General features: G+C 34.5%; 1 protein-coding gene and 1 long non-coding RNA gene across 2 annotated transcripts in view; one reads left to right on the forward strand and one right to left on the reverse strand.

The window, feature by feature from the left end:
* Positions 1–17500, reverse strand: part of LOC147838945 (uncharacterized) — a 1276407-nt gene that overhangs the window by 700347 nt on the left and 558560 nt on the right. The window lies entirely within an intron of this gene.
* The window catches only part of hnf1bb (HNF1 homeobox Bb), a 29317-nt gene continuing 27351 nt past the window's right edge, over positions 15535–17500 (forward strand). Inside the window, 1 exon segment of the mRNA NM_194372.3 lies at positions 15535–15936. Within this exon segment, the coding sequence (NP_919353.1) occupies positions 15566–15936 (371 nt within the window). The 5' untranslated portion in view covers positions 15535–15565.

Here is a 17500-nt window from a genome sequence, read left to right on the forward strand (position 1 = left end):
TCAACTTCATTTAGTTTTGTGACCCAATCTAAAGTGAGGGCTATTCATGCTTTATAAATCCCTCATACTTGACAATTAAAGGTTCAGTGATATTCTAAACCGGTAAAACAGAAAATAAACGAATTTATTCATTTCTATTTTTATCAAGATTTACAATTGAAAATGCATCACATGAAAAAAGATCTTATCTAAAATACAATTAATGTACAGCTTAAACATCGCTAAAAAACTTTAAAATGTTGTATCTTAATATAATGAAAAATTATTATGTTGTTGTTTTATCCAATTTTTACAGTATTTTTAGGATTTAAAATAGGATTGCAAAGATGTATTTTTAATTTTATTTCGAGCCTTTAATTGTCATCTGAGGGATTTATGAAACAAATAGCCCTCACAAGGCGGCGCAGTGGCGTTCGCCTCACAGCAAGAAGGTCGCTGGTTTGCTGGTTCGAGCCTCGGCTCAGTTGGCGTTTCTGTGTGGAGTTTGCATGTTCTCCCTGTATTCGCGTGGGTTTCCTCCAGGTGCTCCGGTTTCCCCCAAAGTCCAAAGACATATGGTACAGGTGAATTGGGTAGGCTAAATTGTCCGTAGTTTATGAGTGTGTGTGTGAATGGGTGTGTGTGGACGCTGCGTAAAAACTTGCTGGATAAGTAGGCGGTTCAATCCGCTGTGGCGACCCCAGATTAATAAAGGGACTAAGCCGACAAGAAATGAAATAGCCCTCACTTTAGATTAGGTCACAAAACTGCATGTTTTTTTTTTGTGTTAATGAAGCATTTATTAACATAGTAACCATTGCTATACGTGTGAATACAAAGATATATAAATGTTGATTTGACTAGTTTTTTAATCATTTACTCACTCATTCTGGATGATCTCAAAAGCCATCGACCACTCTAAAATACAAATGGCTTGTAAATAACGCAATACCTAATTTAGTAATGATAATAAATCAGTCACAAATTATGTAAACACAATCATTATAAATGTGTTCATAAGTCAAGAATAGAGCATTATCAACTGCAGTTATTACGTTTATTAATGTACAGTTGCTGCTTTACAAATAATGAATTCACTAAATGCGTAATAAAGGATTCATGGTGTGTAGTTATTATAAAGTGTTACCATCATTTCTTATCAGATAAAAAGTTTACTCAAATGTGCGTTTTAAAAATGTATGTGCTTTTTGCTGTGTCCATTATCATGTGATACCGTTACTGTTTAGTTGTGAATAGTAGTGTGAATAGTTTCTTGTCTGTCCTTTTTATTTACACTAAATGTTGCACAAACTGCACTTTGCGCTCTTGTTATTTTTATTTATTTTAGTTTATCGTAATATATTTCATTCTTCTACATTTTTTTGAGTAGTGTGCAGTCCTGTGTTATGTTGTTAGTTTATGTTGTTTAATGTAGCACATTGGTCCTGGAGGAACATTGTTTGTGTATCGCACTGTATATTGTTGAAATGACAATAAAAGCCAACTTGACTTGACTTCATATTACAAGATGCGTAAAATAATTAGGTGGAACTGAAACATTGTTACTGATGACAGTATTATTTTTCTTGTATCTGTCAGCTTTCCATAAATATTTTAGTCAAATGGATAGAAAGAAAACATCCAAAATATCCAATCTGCAACTTGTTAACAGAGATATTTTTTACAGGTTTATTCATTATTTTCCTCGATTTTTTTTTTTTTCAAAAATACAGCTTAATGACAATTTGTAAGAAGTTTGTTTGCAAATGAATTAAAAATCACATGTACATAAGCCTTTGCTCAATACATTGTTGACGCATTTTTGGCACCAGCTTTTTGAGAGTGATTCTATTTTGGCACATCAATTTTCTTTCTCAAAACTCTAAAACTCCATCAGGTTGGGTGTGAAACATGAGTGTACAGACATTTTCAGAGATGTTCAATAAGATTCAGGTCTGGGCTCTGGCTAGGCCACTCCTTTGAATTTATGTCTTGTTTACTGAGTAATAAGTTGGGCCAGATGGAATCTGCTGACTTTTTTTGATATTTCTGCTGAGAATTTTAGTAAAAATCTGCAGAGTTCTGTCTGCTCCAATAGCCTAGTGGTTAGTGCATCGACACATAGCACTGAGGTGCTCGCAGCGACCCGAGTTCGATTCCCGTCTCGAGGTCCTTTGCTGATCCTTCCCCTATATCTGCTCCCCACATTTTCCTGTCTACATCTCCACTGTCCTATCAATAAAGGTGAAAACCCCTAAAAAATAATTATATATATATAAAAAAAAAATCTGCGGATGTCTGCGGAATTATTTTGGGAGTATCATAACTAAAACCTTAATATGTGAAATAAAAAATAATATCTTCTTAACTTGTTTTTAATGTTTAAAATGCAAATCCCATTAGATTCACTTCATTTGGTAAACAAAGAAAGCCTCATATAAAATCTCTACGAAAAGAAAATAGAACTGTACAAACTGCATTTTGCCAAAATCAGATGAGCATTTCCATATCATACTATATAGTCAATAATACTACTGAAACTAATTTAAAAACTGAATAAATATAGATTTACACACGTTTACTCAAGTAAATAAACAGAACTTATGATAGGCTAAAAATCTGCAGAAATTTGCGGAAAATCTGCAGAAATTTGCGGAAAATCTGCGAAATTCTGCGGAAAATCTGCGGAAAATCTGCGAAATTCTGCGCGTGCAGATTCCGTGTGGGCCAATAAGGTATATGGAAAAAAATTATAAATTTCAAAAACATTAAAGGTGGCGAGTTAAAGGTCCTACGATGCAATTCAAAAACATAATTTACATTAATCACAAATTCTTGAAAACTTTTTTGAAGTGTACTTTTTTGTTACAATATTCACCTGCAGAGTCTTGCCATAAAACCTGCTAAAAAATACATTAAAAATACTACACTTTTACGTCAAACTGCTTACATCCATAAATTGCGTGGGCAGCTAGATAATGTGATGTTTGTGTTGGTTGAAAGATTTGCAGGCTGTTAGTTAAGCAATACCCAATTAACCCGAGTAACCATTTAGCCCGATGCCTGGTGAGTAATAAGTGAAAGACAGAAAAGCAGAGTGACGCTGAATCTCTGTTGAATGTTTCTGTGCCACAATCACATGCTCTGCCTGCTTTTATTCTCCTCTTTACGTTTATGATGCCAGTTTCTTCAGAATTTGAACCCCTGCGTAAAGCCATCAAAGTCTTCTTTTGAACATTGTATTCATAAAAAGCTCATGAATTCTTTACTGTGTTGTAAAAGTGCACTGCAGCGTTATTGCTGATGACTCAAATGTGTTATAATTGTTCTCCAAGTGCAGTTTATATGAAATGTCAAGTGATTTTTGCAAACACTTTGAGTTTGGAGGTCAAAAGTCTATAAATGTAAGAATTATAATTATATAATGAATTGCCATTAAATTAGTGTTGAATAATTAATTTGGACTAAATTTGTTGTTGACAGAAATCCTTGCATTATCAGAGTCTGGGAATCTTCACAAAGAAAGTCGCCTTGAAGGGATAGTTTACACAAAAAAGTAAATTCTGCTGTAATTTACTCATCACTGAAAAAAGTTATTCAAAGATAATTCCTTGGATTTACATTTTTTTTTTAAGTTAAGAGGTTGTAAACTATTTATTTGGTCTGGATTAAAACAAACAAATTAAGTGGAACATTATAAAATTTAATTTGTTTGTTTAAATTAAACCCATTTAAATAGTTTGGAACAATTTTGCAGACAAGTTTTTTTCAGTGATCCTTTTCTTCTTTCAAATCTGTTTGAGTTCATTGGACTATATTTTGTTCTAAATATGGATGTCCGCTTTTCAACATTTTTCAAAATACACTCAAAAAATGACTTTTTGACGCTGCTTGTTTAACTACTTATTCAAAATGAGTTGAAACAACACAGTTCTTACATTTTTGGGGGACAACTTCATCGTTTTATGTTCAATCCACTTAAATTTCTAAAAACTGAAATTGAGTTACAGTAACTTAATCTATTTGTGTTGGGTCAACAAGAAAGAATTGTGTGGAACTTTTTATAGTGTATCTTGGTCAACAGTTGAGTGCATGTAAAATATAAGGGAAATTTTAAAGGAATGAGGGGAAAACAACAAAGATTATATATATATATATATATATATATATATATATATATATATATATATATATATATATATATATATATATATATATATATATATATATATATATATTTATTCACAGCATGTCTGATAATATTTTTTCTTCTGGAGAAAGTTTTATTTGTTTTATTTCGGTTAGAATAAAAGCAGTTATGATTTTTTTAAAGCCCAATTTAAGATAAAAATATGTTGAAAAAAAATCTGCTCTCTGTTAAACAGAAATTGGGGAAAAAAATAAACAATGGGTCTTATTATTCAGGGTGGCTAATAATTCTGACTTCAACTGTATATATATATATATATATATATATATATATATATATATATATATATATATATATATATATATATATATATATATATATTTTTTTTTTTTTTTTTTTTTTAATTTTTTTATTTATACAACAGTTCTGTCTGGTTCTCGAATCTGATTGGCTGATAGCCGTGATATATTTAAGTAATTTCAAAACCTCTACTGCCTCTTTACTCTGCCCACATACAGCCAGCAAAAAGCAGACACTACAGAGCTAAAGTGTCGTTACAATCTTTAAAAGATGCTTGCTCAGCTGTTTAACTATATATATATATATCTATATATATATATATATATATATATATATATATATATATATATATATATATATATATATATATATATATATATATATTATCCATGTATTATCCAAGTGAGGGCTTTTCTACCTTTAAATAAAAGAATATTTTATTTTAGGTTTTTCTACCTAAAATAAAAGAAAAAAAATGTATATGAAAAACAAAAATCTTTTTTTCTGTGAAATTAATATAATGGTGAAAATGTGGCTCAGTGGTTAGCATTGTTGCACAGCAAGAAGGTTTGAGTCCTGGCTGGGCCAGTTGGCATTTCTGTGTGGAGCTTTCTCCCCATGTTGGCTTGGGTTTCCTCTGGGTGCTCCGGTTTCCCCTGTAGTCCAAAGACATGTGGTTTAGTTGAATTCAATAGTTGTAGTGTATGTGTGTGAATGAGTGTGTACGGATGTTTCCCACTACTGGGTTGCATCTGGAAGGGCAACCGCTGTGTAAAACATATGCTGGATAAGTTGGCGGTTCATTCCACTGTGGATACCCCTGATGAATAAAGGGACTAATTCGATGGAAAATAAAGGAAGGAATGAATGATTTTACTCCCATAATTATTTTATTCACGTTGCTTGATTCATTCACGTAGATTGTTTGCATACTCATTTATAACACGCATTGTTTGTTCTGAATGGCTGTGTATAAGTGTGTGTTTAGTTGTATGTGTGTACCTGCGGTGTGTGTTCTGGGAGAGTAGCTTCACTCACACTCCTCATTTCCTCTGCCACTGATCTCATTTGCTCCTCTGCCTCCTTAAAGGAAATGACCGTGTTTTCTTTTGGTCACTTTAATTTTGACAAATGCTCTGTGCTTTCCGGCGGTTGTACATCAGGCATTTACACATCTGTCTAAATGATTATATTATTTATTATAACTTATTATTTATCACTACTTTACTTGTAATTTATGTTTTAATTAACACAATTATTGCATGAATATTTCAATTAGGCTTTTCTGGGCACATTTCAACACATTTCCAAAATAATAGTTTAAATCACTCATTTCTAATAACTGATTTATATTATCTTTGCCATGATGACAGTAAATAATATTTTACAAGATATTATTCATTCATTCATTCATTTTCTTGTCGGCTTAGTCCCTTTATTAATCCGGGGTTGCCACAATGGAATGAACCGCCAATTTATCCAGCAAGTTTTTACGCAGCAGATGCCCTACCAGCCACAACCCATCTCTGGGAAACATCCACACACACACTATAGACAATTTAGCCTACCCAATTCACCTGTACCAAATGTCATTGGACTGTGGGGGAAACCAAAGCACCAGGAGGAAACCCACGCGAAGGCAGGGAGAACATGCAAACTCCACACAGAAACGCCAACTGAACCGAGGTTCGAACCAGCAACCTTCTTGCTGTGAGGCGACAGCACTACCTACTGCGCCACTGCCTCGCCTGCAAGATATTAGTATTCAGCTTAAAGGCTTAACTAGTTTAGATTAATTAGGCAAGTTATTGTATAGCGATGGTTTGTTCTGTAGACAGTCCGAAAAATAAATTCCTAAGGGGGCTATTAATGTTGACCTTAAAATCTTTTTTGCAAAAATAAAAACTGCTTTTATTCTAGCCAAAATAAAACAAATCAGACTTTCTCCAGAGGATAAAATATTATAGGAAACACTGTGAAAATTTCCTTGCTCCGTCAAACATCACTTGGGAAATATTTAACTATGAAAAAATATAACAGGATTGTTTTATATTTCATATTTTAGATTTTGTTATATTTTCCAAACAGATTTGGAACAAGGGAAAGATGAGCAGACACAAAAGAAGATCATTCGAAGAAGGTTGTAAACCAATAACCATTTACCCTAAAACACATGCTATTGATGCCAATGGTTACAGGATTCCAACATTCTTCAGGATATCTTCTTTTGTGTTTTACAGAATGTTAATAATGTTGATAATATTATTACAGGCCAGGGCGGTGGCTCAGTGAATAGCAAGAAGGTCACTGGTTCGAGTCCCAGCGGGGCCAGTTGGAATTTCAGTGTGGAGTTTGCATGTTCTCTCCGTGTTAGCGTGGGTTTCCTCCGGGTGCTCCGGTTTCCCTCACAGTCTAAAGACATGCGCTATAGGTGAATTTAATAAACTAAATTGGCCATAGTGTCTGAGTGATTGTGAGTGTGCTTTGGTATTTCCCAGTACTGAGTTGCAGCTGGAAGAGCATCCGCTGCTTAAAACTCATGCCGGAATAGTCGGTGGTTTGTTCCGCTGTGGCAACCACTGATAAATAAGGAACTAAGCTGAAGTAAAATGAATGAATAAACGAATGAATGAATATTATTACATTGCACTCTTGATTTTCTTTCCTTTTTTTTTGTTGCTGTTGTTGTTGTTATATTTACACAAGAAAGCCAAAGGTAATATTTGTTTCTGTTTAATGTATGTATATACAGTATTCCAAAAGAGCAATTACCATCTACTTGTAAAGTAGTTAAAAATATATACAATTTGTCGTAAAGAAAAACATTCTGCAAATCATATCATAAAATGAGTAATACTTATTCACGTTGCCCCAACTATTTATATAAGATTTAAGTCACGTAAATCTGTTATAAATTATGCTTATTTAGAAATAATTTATTAATATTATTTTTCTTTTTCTTTTTAGAAAAAAACAAAAATGTTTATTAATTTATGTTTTGGACTTGAATAAAATGAGGCTGTTTTAAAGCAATCATAATCATTGCTCATCATGGTGAAAAGGAAGCTCAGGCGGGTTAGTTTACTGTGGTTAATGTCTAACAGGGTGATCAACGAAGGCTTTATGTGGTGTTAAACCTGTGGACACAGTTCTGTCTCTGCAAACACACACTATAAATGCCTCAAGACCTCACATTTCTCTCACAATGCCAGCTCTGATCAAATCCTGTCAGAAATAAACTCTACATTCCTGTGTGAGAGCGTGTGTGTGTGTGTGTGTGTGTGTGTGTGTGTGTGTGTGTGTGTGTGTGTGTGTGTGTGTGTGTGTGTGTGTGTGTGTGCAATAAAGAAACTATTTTTCTACTTATTTATAATAAAAAAAAGCCGAAATAATACAATTCTTGATTTTCTGAGGACAACTTGAATGTTTTTATGTTCAGTCCACTTATATTTGAGAAGTTAATGAAGTTGACTTAATCGATTTGTGTTGGGACGACATGAAGGAACTTTGTGGAACCCAGAATTTTTACAGTTTGTGTGTGTGTGTGTGTTTGTGTCTGTGTGTTTTGGGATAGTGCATTAAGTAATGTGAGTTATGTAATCAGATTACTTTTTAAAGTAACTAGTAAAATAATGCATTACTGAGTTATTTTTTATATGTATATTTATATTTTTTATTTATATTTACAGTTACTTTGTTTCTTTGTTCCCATTTACTGACTTACAGCTCTCATTGTGTTGAGAGAAATATGGAGTAAGATACTAATACAACACACTATAACAGAGATGCCCAATCTAAGGCTCGTGGGCCAAAGTTGGCCCATGGTAACCTTTGATTTGGCCCGCCATTCCATCTAAGAAGAGACAGAGAATGATGGGGATGGTTTAGAGATTGTCGTTTGAAATATAATGCAACCTTTTGTTTGTTTGTTTTGTTGTAAGCTACATAAAAGCTAACTAAAATTAAACATTTCAATTTAAATGATGTAAATTAGTCAGATTTAGTTTAAAATGTGCAAGCTGTCACCCGACGGATAGAGGATTTTGGTGAGCAAATCAAGGCAAAGGCAAATTCTGCTTGACTAGTGTATTCGGCGTAACTTTACTGTGTTTTAAACGTGATTGTTTGTGTTTTATTGCAATAGTTACAATGAAATCATCCCCTTTGGATTTTTTCCTTTTTTAAATATTTCCCAAATTATGTTTAACAGAGCAAAGAAATTTTGACAGTATGTCTGATAATATTTTTTTCTTGTAGAGAAAGTATTATTTGTTTTATTTTGGCAAGAATAAAAGCATTTTTCAATTTTTTAAAAGCCATTTTAAGGTCGAAATTATTAGCCTCTTTAAGCAATATATTTCTTTCGACAGAACAAACCATCGTTATACAATAACTTGTCTAATTACCCTAACGTGCCTACCTAATTAACCTGGTTAAACCTTTAAATGTCACTTAAAGTTGTATAGAAGTGTCTTGAAAAATATCAAGCAAAATATTTTTACTGTCATAATGGCCAAGATATAATGAATCAGTTGTTAGAGATGAGTTATTAAAATTATTATGTTTAGAAATGTGTTATTATGATTAGAAATTGGGGGAAAAAAATAAACAGAGAGGCTAATGATTCAGATGGTTTAATAATTTTGACTTCAACTGTATATTGGCAACTTTAATGTACTATGGTGTAGTATATATATTTTCGGCCCACTGCTCTCAGTGATATTTGGTTTTTGACCCTTCATACAAAAATGTTTGGGCCCTTGCACTATACACTATACTTCTAGCTTTGTGAACGTGTAAAGTCAAACCAAACAGTATTCAGACACCATCCATATATCTCAAATAATAACAATTTATGACCATTTATTCATTATAAAAATTATTTTTGTCTTTCACACACACACACACACACACACACTCTCTTTCATTTTTTTTTTTTTTGCTTTTTGTTAGATCTATGTTAAAAATGAGCTGAATCAACACAATTCTTGATTTTTTTGGTTCAACTTAACTGTTTTATGTTCAATCAAAAATTAAGTTGTGAATTGTTGTGTGGAATGGTTACAGGTTTTCAGCATTCTTCAAAAGATCTTATTTTTGTTCAACCGAAGAAAGAAAGTCAATCAGGTTAAGCAAATGATGACAGAATGTTCAGATTTGGATGAACTCTGGTTGGAACATTTAGTAACTTTTTAAAAGTAACAATATTCTTCAATGTGTGTGTGTGTGAGTGTGTGTGTGTGTGTAGAAGTGAGAGGGAGTTTGTGTGTGTGTCGGTTATGGGCTGTATGAATGTCTTAATAGTGTATCGAGTATCAAGTTTAGTAATTCCAGTAATTTTTGACCTTGTGGGGACATTTTATTTTGGTCTGGTCCATGTGAAAAACGGGAAAATTTAACATTTTTAGACAACATATATGCTCATTCTGAAAACGTAGCCCAATATACATTTCTGGATATCGCAATTATATAGCCAGAAGTACATTATAGCCAGAAGTAGCACTACGGGGGGGTATGACACCGTTGCTTTTTGCGCTTACCAGCTGACCGCTTACCTCCGTATGGACGGCTTTCCCACTGTTATCAGTTTGTCCAGTTAGCTTGCCATTTACGTTGGTGGACTTGAGATGCAGAGAGGAGTTGATTGTGACGACAGGGTTCAAGTCAGGTGAAGAACAGCTCTAGAATAAGAGTAAAACAAAAACTGAATCCAAAAAATAAAATAAACCAGTAAATAGCAGGTTGAGAATATGGTCAAATCTGAAAACGTGGTAAAAATCAGGCGAGGGCTTTTCTTTTTCTGGATTGCCTTTTAAAACTGTCGGTTTGGTTTAGGGACGTGGGAGGGCGCTGGTGCTTTTGAAAACACTATTGGTTGGGAAAGAGGAGGGTGAGTCAGTCGATTGGTCAGTCAGTCAGTCAGTCATTCTGTTGGTTAGTCAGTTGACACCGACCTCTGGTGGATTTACGTGAGAGCAGCAGGCGCAAATGTCACTCGCAAAGAAATTTGAGATGTGGAAAAGTGTACACAGCGGCCTCCTGGAGAGTATTTGGTGCTCTCGAGAAATGTATAGCGGTACGTTTTTAGAATGAGCCTGGGTTGTTTTTAGAATGTAAACCTGCAGAACGTTTCCTGTGAAAGTTGGGTTTAGGAAAGTGCACTAGATCATTCATTCATTCATTTTCTTGTCGGCTTAGTCCCTTTATTAATTCGGGGTCGCCGCAGCGGAATGAACCGCCAACTTATCCAGCAAGTTTTTACACAGCGGAAGCCCTTCCAGCCATAAGCCATCTCTGGGAAACATCCACACACACATTCACACACACAGTCATACACTAAGAACAACTTAGCCTACACAATTCACCTGTACCACATGTCTTTGGACTGTGGGGGAAACCCAACCCAAGCTCATTCTGGAAACGTAGCCCCAAGGACGTTTCTGGAGACCGGAGGTACGTAAGGCCGCGTTTAGTTTTTTTAGGGGCGGAGCGGCGCCACACCGCCCCTCTTCTCGTTTGCTGGCCGACGGCTCGCCTCCGAGTGGAGGGCTTTCCCGATGCAACCAGTTTGTCCCCTTAGCTCACAGCATTGCGTCGGCAGAGCGGAGGCCCCGGAGGAGGAGCCGGCCGCGGGGATGACGACAGGGATCGAGTCCGGGGAACAGCGGTTCCGGAAATCAGGTAAGACGAAAAACGGAATCCGAAAAATAAGGGTGAGAATGCGGCGGGATCCGAAAACGCAATCGAAGACGAGGGCTTTTGCTTTTTTTTTTCTGGACGGCTTTTGTGAACCTTCGCTCGGGTTTAGGGAAGGAGGAGGAGGAAGAGGACGGCGGCTTTTCGCGCGAGAACGGCGCGGGCGCGAACGGCGCGTGCTCCCGAGAGGGGAATATGCCGCACAACGGCCTCTCGCGGATCCGCGAAAACAAAAACCGCTCGAATACGTACCTCCCGGGGCGTAAATCGCGGCCCGCAGAAACGTCCGCGGGGCTACGTTTCCACAATGAGCCCAGGTTGGGGAAACCGGAGCACCCGAAGGAAACCCACGCAAAGGCAGGGAGAACATGCAAACTCCACACAGAAACACCATCTAAGCCGAGGTTCAAACCAGCGACCCAGCAACCTTCTTGCTGTGAGGCGACAGCACTACCTAGTGCACTGCCTCGCCTGCACTAGTAAATGCGTAGTCATTTGTTGTTGCCATAGAAACATTCTCACAGTTGCTTGCTTCATTTAAAAACAACACCTTACATGACACTTGTAAGAGCCTGTGATTTATAGAAAGCATTCTCTTTATTTATTATTTATTTTTATTTATATTGTTAAAGCTTAAATTGTCATTTAAAGGGGTCCTATTATGCCCCTTTTACAAGCTGTAAATTAAGTCTTTGATGTGTGTATGTGAAGTTATGGATCAAAAATCCCCACAAACAATGTTTTATAACTCTTTGAAACTACCCCTTTTAGGCTTTGATCAAAAAATTTGCCATTTTGGAGACTGTCGCTTTAAATTCAAATTAAATTGTGCTCTTTTTAAAAGAGGGTGGAGCTATGTGGCAGATTCAGAACTCTACAGCTGCTTCTCACTCATATGCTAATGAGGGAGAAATTGTCACTAGTGGGCGTGGCTTTCCCCCTCTTATTAAACATGCAAAGGGAGAACGTCAAAGTATTTCTTCACTGTTTATGAAGTTTGATTATGAAAAATAGAATTAATAATTAATAAATTTAAAAATCTTTTTATATTCACAGACTGATGCCACACAGCTGTGTTTAAACCCCTTTTAAAGTGTTTTTGTTTTTGCATAATAGGTTCCCTTTAAAGTCAATGATCTATCTGTATATTCACATTGTTTCAACACACTCATTGTGATGTGGAATAAAGCAACATTCTCCCACAAACATAAATGCTGGAAAGAGTTTATCCATCTAACTTTGGGAAGAAAAACACCAGAGTGGGGACATAATAAAAATCCTTATGTCAATGGGAAGTACGTATAAAGCATGAAAACCGAACATGTGTGTATGTGTCTGTGTGTGCGCATGCTTGTGTTTATGTGTCCTCTTGAGTCCAAGTCAAGGTCCAGCTTACTGACCCGAACTCATCCTTCTGGTCACTTATTCTCCAGTTTACTCATCATGTCTGAAATCTGTGTGGAGTGTTTAATTGAATGCATTGTTCTAGCTACATTGGCATCTTATATATCTGCAAACTCCTCAATCGAATACTAATGAATGGATGTCTATCAGCTCATGGTCTGGTGAGATGAATACAGGCAAATGAGCTCTGTATGTCTGTCAGAAACAGCAGGGCTGGAAAGAGAAGAGGGTTTGATAGCGAGACAGCAGAGCCTTTGATAAGAGTCAAGGAACAACACCAAAAGCTCCTGGTCAGAAGAGAGAGGGGAAAAAAATAACGAACCAATTATTCATCCGATACAGTCACACTCCACTGCAGCTTTCACAACAGAAGTAGTTTCACATCCTGGAAAAAAATATGTAATTTCTGTAAGTTTGTCATTAACTGATGTTAATCATTGAAAAGCGACTGGTCCCCAAAATGTGTGAGAAAGGTTGAAATGCAGCGCATTAAAATTCTGTTCCAGCAGCAGGTTTAGGCTTTTGTGCTGTTTGATTTCAGACATTTCCTAATTGTTTCTTGGGAGTTGGATTCCAGTCTATCAATTGAATGATAATATTTTTATTTAGTATTAGTCATTTGTAATAAATATTTGCTTTAAGTAAAACAAAATGATAAAAAAACAACTTTTGAGAAGTAGAATGACATGATTACTGCTATTATTAATTTATAATGTAGTATTTTTGGCATTACATGTTTTTTTTTAAACACATTCACATTATATATATTTAACTGTACATAAAAAGTAAACTTGTATCAAAGCACTACACTGTATAAATATATTTATAAACTAGTAAAGGCCAAAGACTGATTGTGATTAATCACATAAAAAAATGTTTTGAAGTGTGTGTGCTGTGTATTTTTTACTTTGTATACATACATGCATGCATACTTGAGAATATTTTTTTTATCATAGAGATAAAATGTGAATACATTTAAATATCTATACATATATTCATAAAATTGTTTGTATAGTTTTGGTTTTATGTACGGTTCTCAACATAAATTAGTACACCCCTCACAAATCTGTCTTTTGAATTTATTTTTTAATAGGAAGCTATACAATATTATATTTGTGCGTATACATTAGATCAGTGAAGCCATATCTGGAGCTAATCTAATCAATTATTACTTATGATAATGATCCAAAAACCAATACATGCAAATGGTATATAGAAAAATATTAAATAGAAAATTTAAAAAGAGGAAAAATCAAGAGAAGCAAAAAAGTGGAAAACTTTTGTTGAAATTTTGTAGATTGAATTTTTTTTGCAATTATTATTATTATTATTATTTATATATATATATATATATATAATATATATTTTTATTATTATATATTATTATTATTTTTAATATCTAAACATGTTTGATGGCTAAAATATTTTTTATTAAATATATCTGTTTAATAAATCTGTTTTGCTTAAATGCAGCAAAATACATTCCCTGTATTCACATAGAAATGGATAAAAATATTCATTTTCAAAATGAGGTGTACTTAATTATGCTGAGCACTGTATGTGTGTGTATCACATACACATAATAAATATATAAAACACACACACACACACACACACACACACACACACACACACACACACACGTCAAAACAAACCTTTTTTTGGATGTGAATAATCTATTCCCAGCAAGCACTATAAGAATATGAACACTCAATACACTGTTGTTTCATTGTCTCGTGCCTTTAGATTCTAAAGTGAAATTTTACATGTATGTTATGAGTGTAATGAGTTTACTTAAATACTGTGACTTAACATTTATTATTATTATTATTATTACTGCTGATTTTGTTTTTGTTACATATTTATAAAGCAGTATTCATCTCTTTTATTGCCTTATGTTTATTTTAATGTGATTAATAAAATGTTTAGTTTCTTTTGTGATTATTTCATTTGTTTGTTTTATTTTTTGTAATATATTTACATTTTTATTTGCATTTGATTTCTTTTTTCTGTGACCATTAGTAACTTCAGTTTTGGGCTTAACTAAATAAAAAGTGTGAGTACTTTTTGCCAATCTAATATGAAAAGAAGTTTTAGGAACATTCTTTCCAAGAAATAAAAATTATTTTATTATATTATTTCAATTATTTAAATTTAATTTTAAAGCTATTTAGCCTAATTATGATCATACACACTCAAAACCATCTAAATGAATGACACTAAATGAATATATGCAATTATCTCACCTCTAAAGTAAACTATAAAAGTGGCCCAAATGTAGCAAAACACACCAACACTGAAGATTTCCTCTGATTTTTGAAATGCAGAATGTGTTTTACTTCTGTATTTTTAAAGCACTTTGTGATGCTTCCTTTAAATAAAATGAAGTTTATTATTATTATTATTATTATTATTATTGTTATTATTACTATTAACAGGGTGGCTCAGTGGTTAGCACTGTTGCCTCACAGCAAGAAGGTCGCTGGTTTGAGTCCTGATGTTCGGCTGGGTCAGTTGGCATTTCTGTGTGCATGTTCTCCCTGTGTTGGTGTGGGTTTAGTGTATGAGTGTGAATGTGAGAGTGTCTGGGTGTTTCCCAGTACTGGGTTGCAGCTGGAAGGGCATTTGCTGTCTAAAGCATATGCCGGATAAGTTGGAGGTTCATTTCACTGTGGCAACCCCTGATGATTAAAGCGACTAAGCCGGAGGAAAATGAATGAATGAATATTATTATTATTATTATTATTATTATTATTTCAAACCCCTGCTTGAACTAACAGTATGAATTCCCCATTATTATTAGCATATTCATAAATGTGTGAACATCATTTGCATGACGCTCATCCACAGCCAATGGGTGCACACACAGCTCCGCCCAACAGGAGCGTGGATCTACTTCCTTCAGCAGGTGCGCTCGAGCTCAGGACAAACTGCAAAAGTCAAGCGCGACGCACTTTTGTCTCGTGCAAAATAAAATCCTTCTTCACCCCTCTACAGATTATTTACCGGGGGCCGCGAGGATTTCCAGCCGGATTGATGTTTACTGACATGGTGTCCAAGTTGACATCGCTTCAGCAGGAGCTCCTGAGCGCCTTGCTGGACTCGGGGGTCACGAAGGATGTCCTGGTCCAGGCACTGGAGGATTTATGCCCGTGTCCCGCAGAATTCGGAATTAAAATCGAGAAGCCCCTGTCACCGTCCAGTGCCAACGGCGGCAGCGACTGCGGGGACTCGAAACCGGTATTTCTGACGCTGACCGGCGCTCAAGGGAAAGGCGGAAAACTGTCCGGTGATGAAGGCTCGGAGGACGGGGATGATTTCGACACGCCGCCGATCCTGCGGGAGCTGCAGTCGCTAAACACCGAGGAGGCCGCGGAGCAGCGCGCGGAGGTCGATCGCATGCTGTCGTGAGTTACCTACTCTGGAGTCTTCACGGGTTCTCGATCAAATATAATATGCAAATTATTCAAATAACGCAGCTTGGATGTTAAATGTTATTTTAATTTCAATAGCAATATGAAGAAGCACTATTTTTGTGGAGGGGTTTTCAAACGAGTCAAGGGGGCAAAATAATTCACAAAAAAGTATTAATTGGATTTAACCTGCTAAATATTATAAGATGCTTGTTTAAAACGAATTTAAACAAACATATTAAATTCGGTAATGTTCAACTTAATTTGTTTGTTTATATTCAGCCCATATAAACTTTTTGCAACCACTTACCCTAATAATTGAGTAAATTCAATTTCAGTGTTGCCTAAATCCAATTTCAGAGTTGTTTAATTATTTTAATTTATGATTAGAAATTTTAACTAACCAAAATCATTATTAAAATACGCAATAAACAGCATTGCTGAAAAAAATAATTATCAATAAATCATGACAACACGTTTTTATGTTAAATAAAAATTATTAAACAAAGTTGATCTTATTTTTAACTTCTAACGGGTTGTTTTAATTGTGCAAGCTGTTTTAAACCAGTTTAATGTAATTTAAGTTCAAAGGACTTATAATTTAATTCAAATGAAAGATTTTAAGGCAACTAAATTTTTACAGAACAAACAAATAAAAATCGAATTAAAGTAGCCTACAGGCTAATTGTAAAATAACTATATAATAGCATTAAATCAGCAACTTAAGTAAATAACAATACAACTAAAATGATAACATCTGAAGCAAACATAAAACGAACATCAGTAATTCTAACATAATGTTATACGATAAGATGATTAAATATAATTGAAATAAATACGTTAAATGCCAAAAAATTGGCTCAAATAACTGAATTAAAACTAACAGATGAATAGAAATTAGATTTAAATGAATAAATAATTAATTAGCATAGATAAGTAGATTTAATTAATATATAAATAAATGATCAATGATCAAATAAATGACAGTCCACTTAGTAACTAGCTGTTTTAAATTAGTTTTTATGAACGTTGCAGGTTTACATGTAACATTTTTATCAAATTAACTGACAAAACCACTAATATATAGTAAGTGAATGTCGAAATTTCCCAAGAATTATAAATTGACGTTAAGTCAAAACGAAACCACGTGTAGTTGTTATTAATTTATTTCTATAAATCATCAACAGAAAGATACACATTGTCGTATGAATAGAGGGAAAAGATATCTAGTTATTCATTGTCCAAAGTTATAGTCTTAAATCAACATCCTCGAGCACACTCAAAAGTGAGGGGTTATTTCCCCAAACAAACAAACATTAGCGGATCCGACAGACATTTGCAGATTTCCTCCAGCCGAATATAACCGATCACCGGCAATTCACTATAGCGGTGATCGACAATATTTTAATGTCTTTTCAATAATTAGAAATATGACTTTTTTAAAGCAACTTGTCATCGTTTTTGGTCGAATGCTACACTAAAATAAATTTCGATGTAGGCTATTTAAAATTATATAAACAAAGTCAAACGCAGAGTATTCGTAATATTAGGTTGTCTA

The sequence above is a fragment of the Danio rerio genome, chromosome 21 (genome assembly GCF_052040795.2).
Source record: "Danio rerio strain M-AB ecotype USA chromosome 21, GRCz13ab, whole genome shotgun sequence".
NCBI classification, from domain to species: domain Eukaryota; kingdom Metazoa; phylum Chordata; class Actinopteri; order Cypriniformes; family Danionidae; genus Danio; species Danio rerio.